Source organism: Hylaeus volcanicus, chromosome 8, assembly GCF_026283585.1.
Source record: "Hylaeus volcanicus isolate JK05 chromosome 8, UHH_iyHylVolc1.0_haploid, whole genome shotgun sequence".
Taxonomy (NCBI): domain Eukaryota; kingdom Metazoa; phylum Arthropoda; class Insecta; order Hymenoptera; family Colletidae; genus Hylaeus; species Hylaeus volcanicus.
Genome location: NC_071983.1, coordinates 13274104 through 13299338, shown reverse-complemented (window position 1 = coordinate 13299338; position 25235 = coordinate 13274104). Strand labels below are relative to the sequence as shown.

General features: G+C 33.1%; 2 protein-coding genes across 2 annotated transcripts; both read left to right on the top strand.

Annotated features, from left to right (window-relative positions):
• The first annotated feature begins 4352 nt into the window (after positions 1–4352).
• On the top strand, positions 4353–5864 carry LOC128881319 (nucleoside diphosphate kinase 6-like). Its single transcript, XM_054132261.1, has 3 exons — positions 4353–4676; positions 4816–5119; positions 5187–5864. The coding sequence occupies exons 1-3, from the start codon at positions 4599–4601 to the stop codon at positions 5363–5365; spliced, it is 561 nt and encodes a 186-aa protein (XP_053988236.1). The 5' UTR covers positions 4353–4598; the 3' UTR covers positions 5366–5864.
• Positions 5865–8434: 2570 nt separating this feature from the next.
• On the top strand, positions 8435–12778 carry LOC128881318 (translocation protein SEC62). The gene is made up of 5 exons (XM_054132260.1): positions 8435–8522; positions 9075–9521; positions 9636–9983; positions 10049–10152; positions 10247–12778. Exons 1-5 carry the CDS (start codon positions 8487–8489, stop codon positions 10416–10418), a joined length of 1107 nt encoding a protein of 368 aa, XP_053988235.1. The 5' UTR covers positions 8435–8486; the 3' UTR covers positions 10419–12778.
• The last annotated feature ends 12457 nt before the right edge of the window (positions 12779–25235 follow it).

Genomic DNA, 25235 nt, shown 5'->3' with positions numbered 1-25235 from the left:
GCAATTCTGATTGGTAGATTCGTGTACTCGAGACAAAATAGCAAATTTTAATCCATTTTCGTTTCGAACTAATTATTCTATTTCTACGTTCACGTTTCTAAAAAGTAGCAAGCAATCAGTGCCGATAACCTATCGAATATTTAACACGTTTTATACGTATCCAGTTTACTGGGCTCATTTCTGTTGCTAAACAAAAATCTACCGACGAAGGTATCGATGGAAATTAACACTAAGACTACTAACAATCTAACGTATACTTATTTTGAATACTACTATATCTTTGAAAATCGAGAGAGAGATTTATCAATTCGTTTCCTATGTCAATAATTGTCACGGAAAATCGCAGTAAAGCTGATAATAATTATGTAATATTAAAAAGAAATATTAAATTTTTAATGTAATAATTGAAAAACATGTGTCAAAGTGACCTGGTTGGTAGTACTAGTATCAATAATAGAAAATTATCAAAAATTGCTAATTAATTCCCCAGAATTTTACGTTTCTGTATCAATAAGTAAAAGAAGCTTGTGTTGATATAAAAGCCGAAGAATATCGAGTTGCTTTCATCATCAAAAATACCCACTAATATACCCTCCGTAGCCTAAGATACCTACAGGTTATAAGAGAAAACGCGCGTCGATTGCTCAAGCAAAGAATTGAACGAATCATTAGACAAAAATAGTTTCTACGCTGATTCAATCTTCGCAATTACCGAATCGGCGGGATTTGCTTCTGCCGTCCTTCCGTTGCAGCGAATCCTACACGAAATTGCAGATTAACGTAATTCAACCGCAGTTCAACATTCTGTTGAGGTTTAGCATGTAAGTCTTTGCGAATACCACGTAACGTTAACGTATAAGGGATCACCTTGTGATCGTTATTAACAATTGGTGAATAGACACCGATATCCATAAGAGTGACGACGTTAATGAACTTTTCTATGATACATTGTACATAGCATTAAACGTTGTACAATAATAACGATAGATAATTTAATGTTAGAGAAGCGCTATTAAATCGTTAAGGCTGAATTTCTATTTTCACTCTCCATCGTTTTCGTCTAAACAAGAGTTCCGTGGACTCGAATGCGGATTTTCCAAACCGGAGAAACTCAGGGCCGTCTTAGCGTATGGACACCCTGCAAAGTTGCTCCACAAACTAAAGGGCCTCAAGCTAATCTATGCTACGTTGAACTGATTGCGTCAACATCTGTAGCACAAATATAATTATGGAAATGAATGTGAGTTTTCTGCGGAGTTGATCACTAAAATGTGTAAACCATGTCATTCTGAAGACCATGGATTCTCAAACACATTATAAAGCAATTTTCTGCAAAGAAATTTCCAAAATGTTTTTGTTAATACTTGTGTAAAATAAAAATATATGTTTCATTTTATCAACCATTTGTATTTGTATTTCTGTGAATTGTATAGATAAAGAGCCCCAGTAGACTGATTTGCCCAGGGACTCATAATGCTGACAAGACGGCCCTGGAGAAACTAAATAGCTGATATGGTCGAAGTGAACATCACCATTTCTGTCATAGACTGAAAAATGTCTATTAACGTTCGAAAGAGAACACTCTTGTGCACTTTATAGAATTCTCTGCGATACCCGTTCTCTACCGACTGTAAATCTTTGTACAGAAAAATTAATGTCTTGCATTAAGAAATATTAATCATAACGTTCTCGCGTTTCGTTACAGTTTTCATCGGAAAACAACGTTACAGGAAATTTGCTAATTTTCTGTACTCTTTTTTTGACTGAACATAGCGTGTGTATGCGTGTACGTATATGTATAATCAGTGATAATTGACATTAACGTTACGTTGATTGCCCGAATTGTATCGAATTACGTAGTCGTAGCTGAAACGAAATTAGTTTTCTTTTTGTACAAATTCGTAAAACCTAGGGACAGTTATCGTTACGAATCCGTAGAAGCTTATTAATGAATCAAAATATCAATGTTTCGAAGGAAAGTCAACGACATCAATAAATCTTTTAGTCCTTTTAATAACACTAAAATTATAATTAAGAAATTACATTCTACGATGAATGTAAGGTGAAAGCCGCTTAATTTAAGACTTTGTTTATTCTATCTTAATTTGGTATAACTTTTTACTCGATTCTTAACGAATTCTAAGCTTTTTCAAAAATTCTTTCGTGACAACTTTTTAGAACTGACTACGTGATACTAAATTGTTTACGCATCAACCAGTACGTGAGAGAAGACAAAACTACAATATTAAATTGTATATAAATATATTTTAGAAATTATCATACAGGATGATCGTTATGTGTAAGAGACACTCTACTATAGAAACTGTAGTAATTCCCGATTTTAAGTGGCAATTCTCACACTGGATTCGAGCGACAGTAAAATTCCCCGGCAAACAGTTATAAAAATGATAAATTTACTCATTTGTTATATTTCCATGAGAATGTTATCAATGGACTGGTGAGATTTTTGCGACGAAAATGAATCCAAACACGACCTCGTTAAAACTATTTTTAATTATTATGATATAATAATAGTATAATTAAATATTAATATATAATTAAATATATAAAGTATAATTAAATACAGTCCAACTGAGATCGTATTTAGATTCATTTTAATCAATGAACACAACCATTCCGTCGATAACTATCGTCATAAAGATATAAAGAATACAAGTATTTATTCTGCATTAACGGTGAATGGTAAATACATTTATACCAGTGGAACGCCGTTTTTAAAATTTCAATTATCGAGCGTCGAAAATGCAGGTCTCGGTGTGCCTCAGATGAAAATGAAACACGCCAAGTCGCCATCTATCCCTCTGTCGATAAAGCTAACGTTCCCAATGTTGTCACTTGAAAACAGCAGTGGCAGTACCGCAATTCATAATTAAATTTTGTTACTTTGTCTTAAAGTACAAAATGGTTCAATCGAGGAATGAGCCGATCCTTGGAAGATTAGATTAGCGATAACGAGAACAATAATGTTCGCAGTCCCTGATCTCCTAACTCCAATTTGTAAATCACTCCACATAATTGTACAAATCGAGCCGCTTTAAGAATTGCAAAGACGGATAGTAAAAAAACACGATAATAAGTATTTCCTTGAAACTTTGTGCCCATCGTTTGTCAAAGCAAAGTTTCCCATGCGACTGTGGCAAACCGGCCATGCTTAAGAAATTTATCATACTCCAAAGTTTTGCAATTTTGTTCGGTTCTAAAGATTACTCTACCCATGGGTTGCCTATGCACGTATCTCTCATACTTTCCACTTTTTCTCGGAAATAATCGCGCATGAGAAACTTGCTGAAACGTTTCCAGCATTTTTTCATTCAATTGCTTGTATCAACGCCCAATTTTTGTAATGACAATGTTTGCGTGCATGCGTGAGTGTGAAACAGAATGACAAGTCAGGTAGAGTGTATGAAAAAGAAAGAAAGATAGAAAGGACGAGAGAAAAAAGGAAGTCAGTCGAATTCCATGGACCTATGGTTCCAGTTGGTATAATGTAATAAACATAAACATCAATTAATACTTTGTAAATAGCTAAGAAAGTGAATGATGTGGGAGTACATTCGACATCACTGTAAATACACAAAAAACGAATTGCTGGGTATTGTATGTCTGTATTATCGTTTGTCGAACAATGTATCTTATATTACCGAATAATAAAACAAAAAAGACTTATCAGCATTGTTATCTTGTTCTTTGTACCGTTCTTTGAAAGTATTTTTTTTTTTTTTTTTTTTATTGAAACGTTTTATTTATAATTCAATTATTTATGTGAAGGTATACAGCTTATCCGCTTTAACTTGTAAAATGAAAAATACAATATCAGGCCAACATTTAGCAACAGTCTGAATAGTATGAGAAGATGGGTAACAGTACGAGTATATACAAAATTTATAAAATGTAGAAAAATATCGAATAACAAATAAAATTGCTTGCCACTCTACCCAGAAACGTATAAAATTTGAAGTACTAAATTTAACAGGCCACGAGGATCAATTGATTATATTATTATATTATCAAAACATAGCTTCAATTTGCAAAATGGTATGACTTTCTGCTTTCTCTTAGTATGATAAATTTACACATTGCTGTCCATTATACAATTTTGAAACACTCTATATGAAGTGAAACAAAAGCATTTTTAATCATTACAAATGTATAATATTGACATCTATTTGAAAATTATATTGTTTCGATTTATTAAAATAAGTACTGTTCAATATAATTTGAAATAACCTTATAGGTTTCAATGTAATTCAAAATATTTTAAACAAGTTTTATATAAATAGTAATGTATCTTATAGATTACATAAATTACATAATTTATTGTAGAAAATACCTAATGAATCTTCAAATTAATTTTAAAAGTTTGACGCGTAAATAACGATCTTTCGTAACGATTTTAGTAACGAGTCATAAATAGACGAGATTCAATACACAAATTTAATTAATTATTATTATATATCTTGTTTGAACAGTTATATTACAAAAATATATGATGGTTCTTAGCGAAGACTTTGAAATCATTCTCGTTGCATAATGACATTTTTCGAGTTCAATAAAAAGTGTAGTTAAGGAATGATAATATGCAATTGAAAAAGCATCTTCAACTAACGTTGGCAATAATCAAGCCTCATGTTGTTAAATCTCCCTTTGTTCTTCAAGTAAGGAAACTTAACCCAACTTTTGACCATAACCTGTCTCTAGACGTAATTTTTAAGTAGTAAGAAAGCTGTATTGAAACAAGGGTCAGTTTGATATAAAATCAGGATATTACAACTTAAGTATTGTTTAAATTTTCAGAAAATTCGAGATTTAATAATCGACAATAATTTCAAAATTGTCAGATCACGCAGAACAATAATTACACAAAAAGAAGCAGAATTATTTTATGCTGAACACAAGGAAAAATTTTTTTTTAATCGTCTCTTGACGTTTATGTGCAGTGGCCCATCTGACATTCACATCTTAGCTGATTATGATGCTATTGTCAAGTGGAGAAAACTAATGGGTCCCACAAAAGTTTATCAAGCACAATATATTGCACCAGACACAATTCGAGGAATGTTTGGTTTATCGGATACAAGAAATGCAACACATGGATCTGGTATGGTAACTTTTATATAAATTTCTGTAGAATTGTTTCTATGTCTAATCCAACATTATGTTTCTAGATTCAACAGAATCAGTAGAACGGGAAGTTGCAATATTTTTTAAAGACTTCGATGTTAGAAAATGGTACCAAAATGAAGAAAAATACTATAACTTAGGTCAACTTCATTTTGATCCAATAGCATTTCTACATACTATTGATATAAGTTCCACAAAATCTCCAACTGAACAAATTACATAATAAATAGTGCCAATCAAATTGTAATATCTTGTTGAATTTTTAAATGACGTGAACTTTATGTTCCTAGTATCTACAATGTAACTTATATATAATGTAATATAGTGTAATGTACTACATAAGATACATACTAAGGTATTCTCAAAATTGATCAAACTTCACCAGTATATTTTACTAATGATTCCAATGAAAAACTGTCACCTAAACATAGAACTGCAAATAGTTTCTTTATTTCATAGCATTTCAAAGTTTCTTGATAGAGGAAGCATTCAAACTAGGAAGGCAAACGTCACTGTGTCCGATATAAAGAACAAATCTTATCATTCTTATCACTAATTATCATACATATATAACTTTTTTATTAGTAGGATATTGGGGTAAAGAGTGATCACATAATTCAAGAATACTTTATACGTGTAAATTAAAATAATTGTTAAATATAATTAGTTGAATGTATATGAAGAAGAAAGAAAACTGATTAAGAGAAAATATTGAAACTACATTTATGACTAGAAAGATTCCCACTTCTAAACTAACTATGTTAGTATAGCCACTATATTAATAATATCATCTGGTAAATGTGCCTCCGTCATATCAAAAAGTATGTATGAATATATTCACATATATCCATGTATATTCTTTCATGAGAAGTATTAAGCACATTTTTTTTTTATTCATTTGTAGGTTTATATAAAAGTTTTATAGAATATTAAAACTAAAGGATTTCTGAGTTTCAACTATATTTTAATGTTATTTAAATGTCATTTTAAATATAGACAGAAAAGGATTAAAATAATAATATAAATCATATATATTTCATAAACTCCTTGAAAACTGGAAATAAAACCATAAATCTTTCTATTACTTTTGATGATGAATTGAATAGTATATTTTTAATTCATTGTATGAGAATACTAAGTATGTTAACCAACTAGAGATTCTGTATTTCTTTATATTTTGAATGAATACATTAAAATGTTTTGCTTGTTGAAAGAGGTTACTAAAATTTGTCATATCCTGAATGTTTATATATAGAAAAAGAAGCCCCTGATGCAATTACTGTACCTAAAGAGTAGTTTTACATAGACGAAATTTTTTTGACATTCGTGACCTTATATTTCCACATTTAGACCAACTTTAACCACCAATTTTAGCAAATTAAACCAATGCCTAAAATTGCCTGACTCATACGAAAGATTACTGAATAATTAACAAAATAACAAATTATTAACAAGCAGATAAGGGAAGAAATACCATTACTAAAATCAAGTTTTCTTTCCGACAAGAGCTGTCCCCCCTTTCCCTCCCCGAAGCGTCGTAGTCAAAAACGTTCAACCGGATGCTTCGAAGTTGAAACCATTAAACCGTAAGCATCGATTTTGAAACATTAATTCAGGAATTTTGTTCATTACTGCTCTACAATTAACACAAATAAATATATTTTCTTATTGTACATTAGTCGTACTGATACAAAATTAGAATATATATATTAGATTTATTAGATTACTTGTGCACTCACAATAAAATAAATCAGGAACGAACAAGAGAACATCGAAAGATACGTATACGTGTAATTTCTTTATTCACCCCACGATGATTTCTGAAACATACTAAGCATATGTGTATACTTTATAGCAGTACTTTCATTGTCAAACAGTCCATCCATAATTCGCCTCAGTCACCTGCAACAGAACAAACGTATATTATTCTCTATTCTCCAAATATTATGAAAAAAATCCTTAGAGTCCTCTTTTTCTGTTCTTACCCTGACTAAAACTATGAAGTTACTTCAAAACGGACGCGATGTATCAGACGCAACACTAATAACAAACGCGATTCATAGTTATTAGCAACACTACCCTGAAAGAAAACGCGAAAAACAACTAATCAAAAGCAATCGCGAGGTGCATCATTATTCGAAACACTAATCTATTAAGTATAAAAAGAACAAATCGCGTGCACCAAGTAATACGAATCCCTAATTAAAAATCCAGCGCAACCATCTCAGGCTGCGGAGAATCATAGTGGCAGCCACTTTGGCTGCTTGGCTGCTAGGAAGAAGCGAATTATTTGTGTCGACTGATAAAATTGAAAACTAAATAATTTAATAATAGAATAAATCAAGCTTGAATGAATACTTGTTCCGAACCGTGATTGTAAGTAATATTTAAACAAATGCAAATACAAATTTGCGCGCGCTTTCACATAGAACAATACATGGTGCGCCATTTAGCGATGAACTGGTCGAAGAATTTTAAAAGTTTCGGTCGGTAAATTGTTTCATCGTCGGTAAAACGTCCAAGATACTTGCTAGATGGCAGTTCAGTTCAATGGTAGTCTTCTTTGAATAAAATTTGGTCTGAGCACCAGCTCCCGTCAAATGACTTCCCACAAATCTATTCTATACCTCGTTTGTGACTGAAAGCCGGCAGTATGTATATGTATACAGGTACTGACAAGTTACTCAGAAGCACATGCTACATACGTTTGTTGCTTCTGCTAATGCAGTGATTCTCAAACTATAGTCCGTGACCTTTAAAGGCCATCAAGCTCTCAGAAAAAATTACATGTATCGTGTAATAAAATATTAAAATAAAATTCATTATCTTAGGAGTATTATCGTATGGTTTTAAATAAATTTCAGGGCAACCAACGTAACTCGACTACTTTATTCTTCATTTTTACTTTCGTGTATTGTTTTAGTAAACAACATATAAAAAGTTTGAGTTAAGAAACCATTTAAATTAGATAAGAATTTTTAAAATATAAATACATCTTTTCTTTAACAATTTTACTTTTTATTAATGGAATAAGAATTTAAGGAAATATATGTGAGTAGTACGATATAATCTAGGTGACTCTATCTCTATTATTAATTAGTCTTTTTTTCTTTCTTAATTTTTGATATATAGTGTTTTGATATATAGTTCTTCTTCGAGCCGTCTCTTAAGTTGCAAGTAGATTTATCATTCTATTCATATTTATTCTTTTAACTCTACCGTGGAGAAGTATTCGCGAAAAATTTTCTTTCATTGAGGAGGTCCCCAAGTAGGTGAAATTTGAGGAACACTGTGTTAATTAGTAGATAAGGTTGAGTGCGCAAGCGCAAAACGGAATTTACAACATGGCGGAACGCAGGAAAAGCAGGAAGCGCAAAGATGTAAGCATCGCATATGGCTGCAATTATTACGAAATTATTAAATCGTATATGTGTGTTGTTTTGTTTATTTGGTAACCGGAAGTATAACGCTCGCTTTTGTGTTAGGTTAATTTTATTTTATTTCTTTAAGACACGTGTCACTGTTAATAACTATTTCAACGGAGTCCATCGAATGACGTAGCAAACACATCACTTATACTATCTATTTAAAATTCTTGCATTGATCTTAATTATACAACTGATTTTATCATTGTAAATTGTTTACTTTCTTATTTATAAAAATTTAACAGCTGTGTCGAAGTATTTCCTGCATAAAGTCCCGTATTAGTTGCAATTATATTTCGTGTACACTTCAAGTCACCATCTGCATCGTCGAAATTTCTACTATTCTGAGTTCTTTCAACGCGGCAAATTTTACATAAACATTTGTATTACAATGCAAAATATGGAGTTAATTGACAGCCAATATCGCGGTCATAAGTTAAATAAGTGGAAATAGTATGTAAAACGTCATAAAAACGTCAAAAATAAAAGCTTTGTTTCCCACAACAGGAAGTGTCAAATATAGACAATGAAGTTATTCAAGACAACCCATCTAAAGACGAATATGTAGTGGCTAGATGGATTCGTAACAATGTACCATCGAAGAAAACAAAATTTTACAGGAGCCACAATGTCGAGTACTTCACTGGCACTCGTGCCGTGGATGCTCTGTTGGAGAACTCGCCATGGAGCAAATCTAAGTTTGAAACACGCGAACAGGTCACAGAATTCCTTGATTTGATGTTACAACATAAATTCTTTCATAGAGCAAAAAAAGTAGTGATTTCTGAAGAAGAGTTGTGTAAGATACGTGGAATAAAGAAAAAAGTTAAAGAGGTTAAAAAAGAAAAGAAACCTAATGAAAAAGAGAAGGATGAGTCGTCCAAAGAAAGTAAAGATGCAACAGGTGGAAAAGATACAGAAGACAAAAGTGAGGAGAAAAAGAAAAAACCAAAAGTGAGTTTAATAGGTTAAATAATTACAAATTTTCTTTGAGTGTTTATAAAATAATATAAGTGTTATGTAGAAAATGGAGTAGAATATGATTTAAGTGAGTCTTGGTTAATTCAGGTACGTTTGGAAATGCACATGGAACAGTATTTTGTTGACTGTAACGATGCTTATGTTTGGATATATGAGCCAATCCAAGTCTACTACTGGTTCTTTGGAACACTTGTAGTATTAGGTGCAATTGGTCTCTGTCTCTTTCCATTATGGCCATCAACAATCCGTCTTGGTGTATATTATATAAGTGTTGCAGCTGCTGGTTTACTCATATTCATTTTGGCATTAGCAATTATTAGATTAATTGTGTTCTGTCTTCTTTGGGTTCCAACACTCGGCAGATGTCACCTCTGGCTTTTCCCTAATTTGACAGCAGATGTTGGATTCTTCGCTTCGTTTTGGCCCCTTTATCAGGTTTATATCAATTTTTAATTGCTCACTGTTTATGTGGAACAAATTGTACATACATTTATTTTCAGTACGATTACTATGGTTCTACATCAGACTCTGATAAAAAACTTAATAAAAAGAAAAGAAAGAAGGAAAAAGATTTCGATTCTGACGAGGCAACATCGACTAATTCGTACGTCAAAAATCACAGTAACAAGTTTTCCATACTTTTTCTAATATGATTTTATTATAATCTCTATATATATTTGTTGCCTTTGTTTTTGCAGAGAAGACAAACTTAGTACAAAAGAATTACATACAGAATATACTCAAAATGAAGAAATTTCATCTACTGACGATAAAAAGCTTCCTTTGTCCGAGTCTGCAGACCGCGAAGAAGGTAGTGAAAGTTCAGAAAGTGAAAAATCTAATACAGGTCGGGATTTTGTGATGCTTTAGAACAGGAACATTTGGCAATAAATAGATTTTCTTCATTTCGAATAACTACCGTGTCAATCAATGGTTAATTCTTGTCTATTCTGATAAAATATTATCTAGATTCGTACAGATAAGTTAAGCATTTATATGCTACTGTTAAACTCTTGAAACATGTACGATTTGTTTCGTGTAAAAATATGCAGGATTTTAATATCGCTCAATCATGACGGAAACGAGGAAGCGGTACATTAATTTAGCAAACTCTTGAAATTAAGCAAACTCTTTGCTTATTGCCAATACAAATATCTTTGCATTTCTTGCATTTAGAACGCTATAGTCAACTAAAAAAGATGGTATCTATATTTTACAGAAATGAAATCTTTGTAAACTGTGGTATAAAGCTACCAACTTTGAGATTCCAGACGAACGTGTATTTTTATTTAACTGATTAATAATCAACGTTTACTTAGATATTTACACGATATTCATAAGAATTGTTTTGTGAAAACATAATTACGTTAATACAGGTGCCTGAGATTTTCCTGCATCAATTGCAAGCTGTTTTTAACGTTTTACATTGTACAATATTGTATTTCACCACAACTACTATGAAATTTCAGTAATATGGTTTTCTCAGGTTTCATAAATGTACAGAACTGGACAAATAGAATCTCCTTAAATAAGACTACAATTATTTCTACCAATTGTTATTTTGTCTACGAGTTTCTTTTTAGTAGGACTGAACTTGATATTTCACCGATCGAATACAACAAATTGTAATGTATATTTTTATGTAAACTTGTCAACGATAATAATTATCATTGTAATTATTATTTTTATATCGATATCATTATCACGCAATATTATTTTAATCTTTACAAGCACGTTAAATACTGAAAGACATTCGTATGGTTTTTTTACCATTTATCGAACGGTATGCATAAATATTTATAAAACTTGCAAATGTAGTTAAGAAGTTTATGACTGTAGGAAGTGCAGTAAGGTGTTTAAGGTTATAAATTACAATCAGACATATGATTATTTTCTATTAACACTGAGTTATAAGTATACATATAACAAGATTCGACTTAACTCGCTAATATTAAGCAAAATATTATTTTGTCGCATTCTATGGAACTTATTCTAAGTTCTTCCTTGCCTCCTGATTCGTGTTCGTATAGGGCGTTGATTTGAAAACTTTTCAGCCAAATAACTCGAAATGTACGGAAGATATAAAAAAAAAGTGTAAAACACATTTTTAAGGATTTCGAAGGAGAAAAAGAGCGACAGTATCAGTTTTTTTTTTATTTTGTTTGGAAGGTCAGTTAGATGTCAACTTTGTTTTTTTTTTTAAATGGAATATAAAATGATAAAAAAAACGAACCCTTTGACCTACGATTGACTGTAGGATCGTGAATGGCATAATGAGTATGTAAAATTCCTTGCGCCTTTTCATACGACGTGTCTGGCTCGTGTTTTTCATGTTCGACTCAAATTCTGAATAACTCTTCACAAGGTCACCTTAAGATCAATATATTATACATGTTTAAGTTCGTCTTTTCATCTATCTTCTATATTATAAGAATGAAGCCCTGACTAATTACAATCAACGTCCAGGCAACCCACCCTTGAACCTAGAAAGCTGACATTTTGCACAGAGGTTTCCTTTATGATGTATACAAGAAATAAGAAAGGATATTTCGAAATTCAACCCCTAAGGGAATAAAAAGGGGTTGCAGCGTTAGTATTCCACGCGGGTGAAACCGCGGACCACAGCTAGTCAGCTATAAGAAATACAGTAATGAAAATACCTCATCCCGTTAAAAAAAAAAATAAAGTTGACCTCCAAGTGACCCTCCATACGCCACCCAAATAAAAAACTGACACTGTCCTCCTCGAAATCCTTGAAAATGTGTTTTACACTTTTTTAATATCTTCCGTACTTTTCGAGTTATCGGCGGGAAAGTTTTCAAATGAACAGCCTTATATTAATCGAGTATTCGACGCTGATAGAAATCCCGTATTCCTATTTTGTCCTCACCTTTACTTGGTATAATCTTTTCGGTACTATCGGTAATTTTAATCGACATTTAGAAATAATTCATAACGGCCGATTGACGTCAGAGATCATAGCGAATGCACGAGATCATTGACGTCTCGACCACTGGGATTACTTCGTGAACCAGTATCGAAAAGCTTAGACAAACATTTTTCAAAGCTTTTGTTCCTCTATTTTATAAAAAAAATAAAGCTTGGAAAAATTTGGCTTATGTATCCGAAATATGGTTTTAGTATTTGAGTTTGAGCATTTATTGTTATTTATTGTATGTATTTCTTTTTGTATTTTTAGAACATTTATATTATAATTATATTTACATTGACTTACTATTTTATTCTACGCTATTATTACGATACATGCGCATTATGTTAACATCTGACTACTATTTTTAGTCTTCTTCCATAACCGCAAAAGACGATACGATGGTTTTATTAGCTTTGTCACCAGTCAACCGCAATGCTTGCGCTTCGTTATTTGAGATTTCAATACTCCCTTTCAGATGAAAATTATTTCTTTCTTTCTGGTTTAATCAAACTTTATTAGCATATTCGTAAAATAAAATGATAGAATCGTTAGCATTCCAAATGGAAGTCCTTGCAATCTTTTTCATATTTATTGCTGTTCTCTTCTTGTGTAAAGAAAAACACGCAGAGTTCAAATTCAAAAGTATAATGTTAATTAATTAAATAATAATCAGTTAATATATATATATAGAAATTTTCAAAGAATCGATTTAAAAAAAAAATTAAGTATTTAATTCTACTCTAGGAAAGAAGGTTCATCAGATATTTTCTTTTATTGAGGTGGACCAGGGGACACAGGAGTTTAAGAAACACTGTTGTCAAAATTTAAACCTGGATGACGAAGAAAAATTACATTATCATTATTACGTCAGTCACTGACATGGTCGTGAACTTTACTATTATTGTGTCGAAATGTTTTCAGTTCGTGCGTTTGATTAGCGGACGTAGAGATAATCATCTTGGCGGAAGAAATTAGAGTTTATTGTTTAGAATATGAAATTTCACCTCTCCTAACGTCAATGACAAGCAGATGTGTCTCAATCCTAAAAGATTCCAAAAGTTAAGATAGAAATTATTTCTCAGTGACTACTGGATATTGGGAAGTCCCCGAGTGGGAACCTGGAAGGAATTCCACATTGTTGCTAAACTTACATTGAACAAGTATTTTTCCAGATTTTTTTTTTTTTAATCGTACCGACCAGTTATATATGTATAGTAGATTTCAACATCTCAATTTAGTGTTCGAGGTCACATTCTCGACCCACAACACGACTTCTACTCGAAGATGGGCAAAATTTTATTGAAATAATCAATAACGAATCAAATGTACCATGTAGCAATTTATTTGGGAGGTTTATTTAACGGATTTTAAAAAATAGGAAGATTTTAAAATTGATGATAAAATTTATCGAAGTTAACGATGCATCTAAGGATACTGTTATGAGGTAATGACAATGAGTCAAAGCGTGTCCCATTTGTGCTAGAGGATCGATATATTTTATATTTCCTTATATTTTATCTTTTCTCGCATTTTTTTTTTTTCATTTCTTTTTTCGTTAATTGTATATTTATATTGTATCCTCCTTCGCGTTTTTTTTTCCTTTCGCGCAAACGGTACTATAAAGGGTGGTCCACGCAGAGTCATATCTTTTCCCTGATTGTATTTAGAAAAACGAGTTAATGGAGAAACGTGAATAGTTCGAAGAGAGTTACATTATCAGGATAATTCATTTTAATAGCAATGTATGTTTTTATGATATAAGTCGATTCTTTGGATCACTTTGCGTGTACAACTATAAAATAAATCACCAGAACTTCGCTATTTTAGCAAAGGTATCATTTTAAAAATTTGTCTTAAGCTTTACGCCTTCTTCAAATTTCAGTCAATTCCTGATTGTTCTTTTAACTACACCCATTTTTCCCTCGTAAAAATAAAACACGTAATAAATAGTGAACATGGAGAAGTCCCGTAATAGTTTAATCAGAAATATTTTATGCAAAAGTTTAGTTTAATAAATATTGCTTCGTAATTTCTTGATTATTTTTTGTCGAAAACATCATCGTGCCCTAATACGGCACAAGACTTAGGGGAAAGATTTGGGGTCTATGGGCCCCAAGTATTAGTCACGTTACTGAGGACTCGCTGTATATTAAAACAGGAAAACCATAAAGGTTTCGTGTTATTCATTCGCAAATCGTGATCTTGATTTCGGCGAGTTCAAACACCTGTGTGTAATAAAAAATTGTCTTTACAACTATTTTACTGCGTTCATTCGCAAGCTTCCCATGGCGACGACTAATGCTATCGTTGATCCTGTTCTTTAAACGTTGTTCAGGAAACTTGTTTGTATTTATCGTTTTGCCGCTGAGTTAATTGCGTTACGTCATATACTTCTTTTGGAATGTCGCCGAACCGGCACTAGGTTTTCCTATTACGAGGGAGCATTCTGCGAGAATCCAGAGTTTTATTCGACGCTTCTGCCGTGTTTCCGAAATAATTATCCACGAAAGTTTCTCGAAATGAAAATTACTTGGCCATGAACACAATTACAGTGATTTCGGAGTCATTAGATCTTTTCTAAAGTTCGTTACATTTTTCTAATAAATTAGGCTACGAAACTTTGGATACAGTAGTGCAACGAGAGGGTGGTAAGGGATAATTAACCTCACTCCAGTTAAAGAATTTGTTGTTATTCTAGTTTTTAAAAGGAAACAAAATTTCTTACACTCGATCAAAGTATTAACCGAAGGCGATCAAGGAGCTATTCAAATGACAAAGAATCAATATCACTTTTCGTTTAAAAAATTTAGTGGGGCCTTCTTTTTCCACCTTTGAAAGGTTTCGTAAAGCTTGACTTATGACAATGATTTGGAGAATTCAATGTGGGTGTAATATATACGTTATGTTAGCTTTGCTCGTCTAACAAGCATAGAGAGAATAGTTCTCGAGGATTTAAAGTTGAAAATTGATCTAGGCAAGGATATTGAACGACCATTCCGTTTCCTGGCTGTAATGCTAATGAGCATTTATCTTGGTGCTTTTTGTCAAGACCCGTAAGTTTACCGTTAAAGCTGTTTAAGCGTTACGTTTGTAGCGTGTCTTTCCCACGAACGGTATATTAAAAAATTTCATTGCTCGCGTGGAGCTTCGACTGGCTAATCAAGTTACAGATGCGCAAGTAGGCGAAAAAAGAGGCATGAATTTTAAGAACCTCTAACCGTTTCACTGGTTCGAAAGCTTTGGGAACTCGATAATTGAGAAAACTTTGGAAATATTGTGTTCAATAAACTCGAGGACTTTTTTGAATAATTTTGTTTAAAGTTAACAAGGATTTTTAATTTTATAAATTTTGAATAGATTATTATTCCGGTATGTATGTATATGCTTGGCTCTATTGTACTAATAATTAAATCTTCATAGGTATTTGTATATTTATATTGTATCCTTTCACGCATTATTTAATATTTTCTTTTCATTATTTGCATATCTATATATGCATGACCCTATTGTATTAATAATTTAAATATTCATAGGAATTTGTATACTTATATTGTATATATTTTCGTGTTTTTTTTTTGTTTTTTTTTTTGTTAATATTATATTTATATTGTGTCCTCCTTCGCGTTTTTTTATATTTTCTTTTCGGCACACATTATATTGCTTACATTCGTTTGCTTCAATTTCTACCTTTCACGAAATGTGCTCTTGAAATCGGAGGTCCATATTTTATGTTAAGAATAGTTTATCAAAATATCACGAAATTTCGTATTGTGACTTTTATGTACACAGCGTTGACGTCATTTAATTATCGAGGAAGTGGGGAGTGGGATATAGTCTCAACTGGGGTTTAAAATTGAAAAAAAAAGGTGATAATGAGGAAAATAGATTTTCTTGTCTAACGTAGTTACATTGAGGGAATACATTTCTCGATGTAATAGAATAAAATCTTAAATCAAAAAATTGTAAAAAGTATTTTAAAAATTGTACTACCAAGAAAGTTCTTGCAACACCACCAGCTTTTCCATTTCCAAGTAGACACTTGACGCCGATCTAACGTTTCCATTAAATGAAATTCAATTAATTGCACGCGCAAACAAGCCACTTAGTTAAACACGAACTTTTCGCCAAGGATGGAACACAAGCAGACATGGCGTGTATTTTTCAGCGAAGGCGGCGCAGGCGATTCGTTGGCTTGGCTGGTCGCGGAGCGAAGGGCCGCGTCACGAAGGCAAAGTTAACGGCCCATAATTCATAGCCGACATATAATAAATATCGTTACTCCATCGTGAGCGCACGCAGACGCGCGCGTCGCGGTTTCACACGCACGTACTCCTTTCGTGCGGTACGTGCGCAAGGATGTAAACGTTTCACGACTCCGTACAGACTTTCCCTGATATTACGTGGTGAGCTTTCGTCCTTGGTGGAGGTAATAAAAGTTCGCCTCTAACAATGCGCTCGCTTGCGCAGAATAAAATAATAGTTGCCCTTTTTGGAACGCTACATCAACCCCTTTGCGCCATAAATACACCGATAATATTTCCAATCTAGAGGAGGATCGCGAAAAGTTGGTTAGGTTTTTCTTCCAACTTTTTACTAATTTCAACATTTGTTTAATGGATATTTTAACAGTAAAACTACGAAAGGTTAATACTTGTCTAATCAAAATACTGGAATATATTACAGATGAAAGGGTGGGAGGGCCAAATGAATTTATGAATGTAATTAATTCAAAGGGATTGTTAATAATTGAATAATTTTTTAAGGAAATTAAAAATGCGACAGGTAACATGATTGGTTTGGTAGGTTTAGTGTTAGTTCGATTATTAAATATTTAGTAATTGGTGGAAACTTGAATGATTATTAATAAATTCCAGTGATGAATCTACATAGAAGAGTTTAAGAAAGGGTTGATACTATTTTCTTTTGTAACCAGAATTGAACAAAAGTTATCGCGAAATATTAGGGGAACCAGAAAGTAATATCGTTTCTGCGAATGTTTAACGTATACCAATTGATTTTTATCGATCAGGTATTAAAAATTTGTACACTAGATAGCAAAGGTTGTTGATAGCGAGTATGATTATATAATTTATTAAAAATAAGAACTTGTTATAAATTTATTTGTTTCAATTTAATGTAAAAAAAAAACGACATTACTTTCTGGCCTCCCTAATAATTTGAAGTTTCGACGTTTTCAGCGTTTCTGTACTAGGAATTTAGATAATGCCTTCCTTAAGGTCCTTAAGGAAGAAACTTTGTGGTAATATCACTAATCTCTTATTGACTATCGTATGAAATTTGCAAGATATAGACTATGATAAAATTAATTCGCGTCACTCGATGAGATATTTAAGTAAGGTGTTTTCCAAAGGAGGCTTTATAGAATTTTGTTGTTTAATATAACACTAATGGTATGAAATATACCCGATCTCCTTATTTTGAATTAAGGTATACATGATTACAATTAAAGGTGAAAGATGACGTCGCTTAAGTATCGACCATGTTGTTATAACCTATTGTTATTAATAATACAAAATCCTAAAGCTTTCCTCATAAAGCTCTGTATCAAGCCCTCTGGTTTAACGTAGTCGATAATTTTCGAATGCATTCGAACATTAGGAGTGGATCTCGTATAGACTGCGAATAAGTTTGCAAATTCCATTCGCGCGCAACCGTTGAAACGGAATAAAAAAAATGAAGCACGGGGAGGAACCCAAAATAAGAGGTATAAAAAATATCCTGCACGGCTGACCACCGCGGTTTGCGGTTACAATGTGCAACGAAAAAAGAATTCTTCGTTTCGTCCTTCTCTCACCTTTCTTGCACGGAGTTTTTCGTTTCTCCTACCTGTGCCGCCGTCCTCTTCTACCTTCTCGGTTCGTGGGACTTCCAACGTGTGTACACAGCCGGATTTATATTCAAATGAATCGCCGTGGAAGGGTCGACTTATCAACGTATCAAACCCGACGAAGCGAAGGATAGACGAAGGGTGAGTCGCGAAAGAATGTTTGCTTCTTGATCGATCACAGGTATCGCTCGAGAGAATAGTTATTAATTATCTCGGGGCCGCTTGTTCCACGATAATTAATTCTTTCGTATGGAACACATGGTCACGCGGGGTCTATAATAAAATCCGTGAGGGACAATGTGACCGATCGTTGGTCGTTTGTCGTTTGGATGCTGATAGGGTATTCGAATCTTTGGCAGGGAAATACTCCAAATACTCGAGGGTATATTGAACTTTGGAAATTATTCTAAATCAGAAATTCAGAGTTTTGAAAATCCTTGAGGATATTGATTGTCCCTAAAAAATGTTAAGTGGGTTGTGAGAAGTTGGAAACAATCTATCTCAAATACATTTTTAATCCCTAAGGTTTCTAAAATTATTTTTCTTACAAGGATACCTCTGTGATTTTACCTATTTTCACCTTATCAAGTTATATTTAATTTTTCATGAATCATTCTACAGGTGTATCCTACAGGTATATCCTATACAGGTCCGTTCTTATTACATTAAATAATAATAAAATGTTCATAGGTATTCATATATTTATGTTGTATCCTCTCTCGCGTTTTTTTATATTTTCTTTTCGATAAACGTATATTTATATTGTATTCTTCCTCGCGTTTTTTTTCTTCTTTTCTGTTCGGGATTTATTTGATTGCTTACATTCGTTTGCTTCAATTACTACCTTGTACATGATGGTATATTTAACTTACATAATAATACTAATTTACATAACTCCTTGAGCTCCTTGAATCGATTCATCCTCAGAATCTTTTTAATATCACAATCTAATTTAATTTCAAGTTATTTGCACAAAGTTTGAATGACATTATTTCGAAGTAAAATCATAGCAGAAAAGATAATATAATTTTTAATATTGTCGTATAAAGGGAAGTTTTGATGATAATTTCTAAAATACACACACACATATATTTGATATTTATATTTTATATGTATGTAGTATGTATATGTAATATATAAAATATATTTAAAATATACATTTACATAGTGTAAGTAATGTTTGTATCGAAGGGCGTACCCTGTATAAAATGACATATCACGTACAAAATGATATGTCCCGAGCGCTCGTATTATGCGAGTTGTGTACACGAAAATGATGATTACTGTTTTTAAATATTACGCAGCGGGTAATGATCGTTTCACGAGCAGGGACCAAAAGTTTTTCAAGGGCGCAATTATCGACAGAACGATTTCCTTCGTTCACGCCGGTACATGACTTTATTTAGCTTTAGTTTGTCGAAACCGGTTGCAAGCGACTTCTCTCTTACTGCAACACCGAGAGTTCGGTACTCCGCATCATTTAGGGTTCCTCGGGTGGAGGAAGGAATTTCGCGCTCACCACGCTCTCCACGGCTCCCAACGCTTCGGAATAATCCTCGGTACAGAAAGTCTCGAACAATTAAATTTCACGTTCTTAAATTGAAGAAGTAATTATTATAGGGTTTCTCAAGGAATTTCACATAATTAAAAAATGTTAGAATTGAACAGTTACCTATTCATAAGTAGTCATCCAATTCTAATTCGGTCAAACGATTCATTTATTTTGACTCTTAGACTATAATTTCGACCATTACAATTGTTAAATTAACATCGAAGTCGTACATGAAATTCGTATGTCGACAACCGACGTATTCATGACTCGTTTTCTGAGAAATTAATTAATCTAAAATGAACTATTTTGATAAAAAAGTAAAAAACTAATATATTACGATCTATCTTCATACTACAAAGTAGACAGAATTAACACCTAAAATGTTCTATCATCACTCTGGTAATTGTCAAAAAAGAAATATCTATAATTACCTTATTCACCTCATCTCAAGAATAAAAACAGCAAATCAGTCTTCAAAACGAGATAATGACCAATCACATGCCAATGAGCTGCTTCGAATGTTGCGTCACTTTGTTTACGAATGTTTGAAAGCTTAATGATTCGGAGATTGATCTCGAGGTGGTAAGAAATTCGGTCAGGGCCGTGATACGACTCGATCTTCCGCTTTTTGCCGTTAAAGAGTCACGTCATAATTAACTGTTTTTTTTTCTTGCACGGTCGGGCTTGTAATTTACATTCCATCGTTGGTCGACGTACCAGGATGAAAGCGGTTCACCGTACTTTGCATTAGATTCGAGAGCGTGGGCAGCTTGCGTCATTAAGCGTAGTAACTTACAGTACAAGAATGACTTTGGCTTTGGCGGAGAAAGTGACCGGGTGTGGCCATTGCGAGACATTGTACTTTGTACGCATTTGCCTACACGAGCTTCGGGGAAGGATTTTCGCTGTTCGGCCTTTGGCAACGTCCATTGTTCCCTGAATTTTTTCTTCGATCGACTCTTTAATACGTTTCACGGTAGTAAAAGTACATATTTGCGAACGTCAGCCCGCAAGGCTGTACAATGCGGGACAAAATAGACCATCTAACGTTTTGTTTATATTTAGACTCGTACGTACGAATGTGTATATATTTCGTGCACCTTGTTTATCGAACGTTTCATTTTATGTAAACATACTGAAAATCGCGTTTGCCGTGAACCGTGTTTCGCGAAGGTTGTGGAAACAAATGTAAAGTGAAGCTAAAATGCGTGAGACAAAATGATAGCGCACTAGATGCAAAATGTGACATTATTATAGATATGACTAATTCATTAATGTTTTGTAAACAGTTTGCACATGGCATCGTTCCTTAATTTTTACTTTTATACCGTTCGAAAATGCTTTCCTTACTCTGAAACATTTTTAGATAAATAGATTCAAACATTCAGAAAGATACAAATGTGTTATAGTTGAAGTTGTTTCTAAAAATAGGTATGTCACAGCTGTTTATTTCTGAAAGTATTCATTTTTTAAGTGCACCTACTTCAAAAAGCACAAGTGCTGCAATTGAAGTCATTTCTGAAAGAATCAATATCAAAGTTGAAATCTTTTTTAATAGAAGTATTGACAATTCTCTGAAGGTAGAAATGTTGCGGTTGAAGGTATTTCCAAAAGTTTTAATTGGAACTTATCGAGAAACTTGTATAATTATGCCAACCCTTACCACTATTGATTTGCACGATTTGAATTTACATGTAATAAGTTTTAGGCGCACTTAAATTAATGAACAAAGCAGATAATATATTAGTTGGAAGAAGTTGGATACTTAAATGAAAGTGTCCTCTGTATTTGAAATGAGACTGCAGTATACAGGTAAGAACCGTATACAGACATCTTTTTACGAGTATTGCCTTGAATTTATCGTCATTCCTTCTTCTACTTCACTGATCTTTGTTTCAGATAACGAGCCCATCCACACCGAAGAAAAAAGGAGAAATACTGTCTTCGTAAGCACACCGCGAAATTTCGTCCTGAATTCGGTAGGTTTAATATTTATGTCTTCTCCTCCAGCCTGTTTGTCGGTAACATTGTTACGGGACATGGGGAAGTACACAACACATTGCGTTGGTACGCGTGGACCGTCGGAGAGCTTCAACGGGAATGAAAAAAAAATTTATTCATTGTATATACCGTACATAAGCTGCACAGGGACGCAATAAGAGCTTCAACTGAATAAAATCGAGCCAACTTGTTTCATTTCAAATTACCGTTCAATATACAGTCAGCGTAAGAAGTATTCGTACAGCAACCAATTTAAAATAAATGGTTCCTGTACGAATACTTATTACACCGACTGTATATTTATACGCGTCCCTTCGAATGTTTTTTAAATTTATCATTTCAAGTGCATCTTATTACATAATTGTACGATAATTTAGAAAAATGGTTGCTCTAAAAATTGTTTAAATAGTGATATCAAATTTTTATCTACATAGTATGTAGGATTTAAAATGATTTTAAAGATTATTATTGGGGTAGTAAATTACTTTACTTAGTCAATCATTATTACTTGATTCATTTTCATGATGAAAATTAATAATGGAGGTACAAATCATTTACATAGAATATTATTAAATGAATGAATTAAGTTATATCAATAAAGATATTAAAATTATAAATAGGAGAATAATAGATGTATACAAAATGTTATTAAATAAGTAAATTATACGTAGGTCTTATCAGCTATGTTAGCTATTGATATTTTATAAAATGTGCTTATTTAGGAAATGTAGCTTCGTTCTTCTGATATGTGAAGTTCAGGACGTATTTTCAGAAAAATCAAAATATTACACAATAGAAAATTATATTATAAGAAAAGGAATTCCCAGGGTGTAAAACGACCCATCGACGCAATGACAACCTACCACTAAGGCCGTTAAACTTCTGTGTGACTTCAAGTACGAATCAAAAATATAAATCGGGGAACACATCGGTATGCATTTAAATTTTATGCCTGCCATTCGACGGGCTTGGTCGGCGGAAACACTGTTACGGGAAGAGCCAGAAACGTAAGGCATGTTCGTTGTACTCGGTATTGAGGAAGCTGAGCCCCCGAACTGAACGTGCAAACGGTTTGTCCGGTTTTCGAGGCAAGGAGTTCATCGAACCTTGGTTGCAAGGGATCGATCGCGTACGGCTACCGAACGTGTCGTATGTGCGCAAACGATCATTGATCTGTGACGCGGGACCGCCTACACGTTATCTAGTTTGAACGCTCGAGCGTCGAATAAGACGCGCCTGCCTCGGATCTGGAATGAAAACCCTCTCTGTTATCACTTTCACCGGCGAGTATAATTTTACAGCCGATTTCTGGGCCAAGGTACATAATTCATACCTGTCGCGTTAATCATACGGGATGAATGGTCGCGCTGCATTCCTAAACGTTCAATCCCGCTTCCGTATAGCGAAATTCAATTGAGCCTTCGCTGCGCGATGAAACGCGTTGAAGGTGCGCCATTTTATATGACTCAAAATCGTGGAAAAATAATTGAAAATATTCGTATTATTTGTTCATGTTGTTTAACGTTTATCTATGAGCAAAAGTATCATCTATTCCTAGAATGGCATTAATTACAGCGACGAAAATATAATATTCTAATTTGATTACGAGAGCACTGTTTTGACTAAAAAATTATAAGAAGAAAGTGATAATAATATCCTTGAGGAGAGCTGTCAAACGAACCTTTTTGAGAAAGACACGCTCGTCTTGATTATAACTAAATTTGTCAAGAATTATAATCCAAATAAAATAGTTTTACGATACAATAAAAATGTTTCTAGGATTTTGCAGTACACCATGTGTTCGTTGATGTTGTTGAACAGGAATAAAAATGTAGAGTTTCATTTTTCAGGAATGATTCCTCATATGAAAAGAAATTGAAAAGTCCTGTATCATTTTGCAATCTGAACCTTCGTTGCCTAGATATAAGCAAGCGAAGTTCACTGATGTACGCGCCATTTATATTCTCAGTCAGCTGATTGAGCGCACTCATACGCGAGAAACACGTGACCATAACGTTCACACCCGCACAAATTTTAACTTCTTATATTTCCATAATAAAGCCTTCAATTGCCAAATGGAAAAGGACTGTTTATTTAAATTAGGGCGAAGAATTGATCTTGAAGTGATGCTACGCTTATATATTGTAAATTTTATATATTGGGCTAATAATAATATATAATTTCTGGCAAAGAAACAAACATATAATATTTAATGTAATTTCATTCTAGGTGGTATCTTTCGCTTGGCATCTAACATAAAAGAACTGAAAACATACGAGATCTAATAAATTGTATCGATTTCGACACTTTTATTCATGAAACAGGCAAAGTTCTTATTTCCTTCGTTAAACGAATTGTTTTAGTTTTATCAAATATTATCTCTTGCCTTATCAAAATCAAAATTGTCCATGTTGGATCAGAATTCGAGTTATGGGAATGGTAGTGTAAAGGAAACAAAAACTTGGTTCGAATGGAATTATTGAGATGGTCATTGTCCACGTTTAAATTTCTTAGTTTATAGTCTTTTGTTGTCGGTGTTTCGTGAACTTCTCCACCTACAGAAAACAATTCCGCAAAAATGTTACCGATGTCTCGTTGCTGAAAAGTCCAAAGAAGCTTGTTAAACGTTTCTTCAATCGATCCTCATCCTAAGGTTTCAGGTTCTTTTCTCCCTTTTTCCTCGTTTTCGCAGCCGAGGCGAACCTCGGGCCATTGTTAAAACTTTTTCGATGTTATTACACGTACGATATGTAAATGCGTCGCCGGGTCCGGTCTTCGACGTCGGAGGACCAGCTCCTCTCTTTTTCTTTCTTTCATTCCGATCCTACTCTCTATTTCTCTTTTATTTCACTCTGTTCCTTCTCTCATCCTGCCAGGGGCGGATCGGATTGACGCCTCGACGAAACGGTCCTGTCTGGAGATAATTGCAAATTAATTGGAATTCATAGGAATTGTCGTTGCTTAATTGATCGAAGTGATTTATCTATCACGGGCTAAATTTTATTCGAACGAATTATAACAGACGAGGGGAACATGTAACAATTTATTCCTGGTGTTTATTAGATTGAACAGTTCAATTCTTAAGTATTGTTCATCAATTATTTTATTCTGTAATTGAAATTTTTGTTTTTATTTAACAATTAATGAACGAATAGCCGTTTAACTTTTATTGATTATATATCAAATTCTTATTTAGCTAGAGATTTCGAATGAGGATTAGAAGATAAATACCTTTATTGTTTAATAATAAATAATTAAATTATGATCTGAATTATGCAACCAAATTATGTCTTTCATATCGAAGGAATAGAGGTTTTCGAATTTTGATTAAATTTTTTAGGATACCTTTTGATT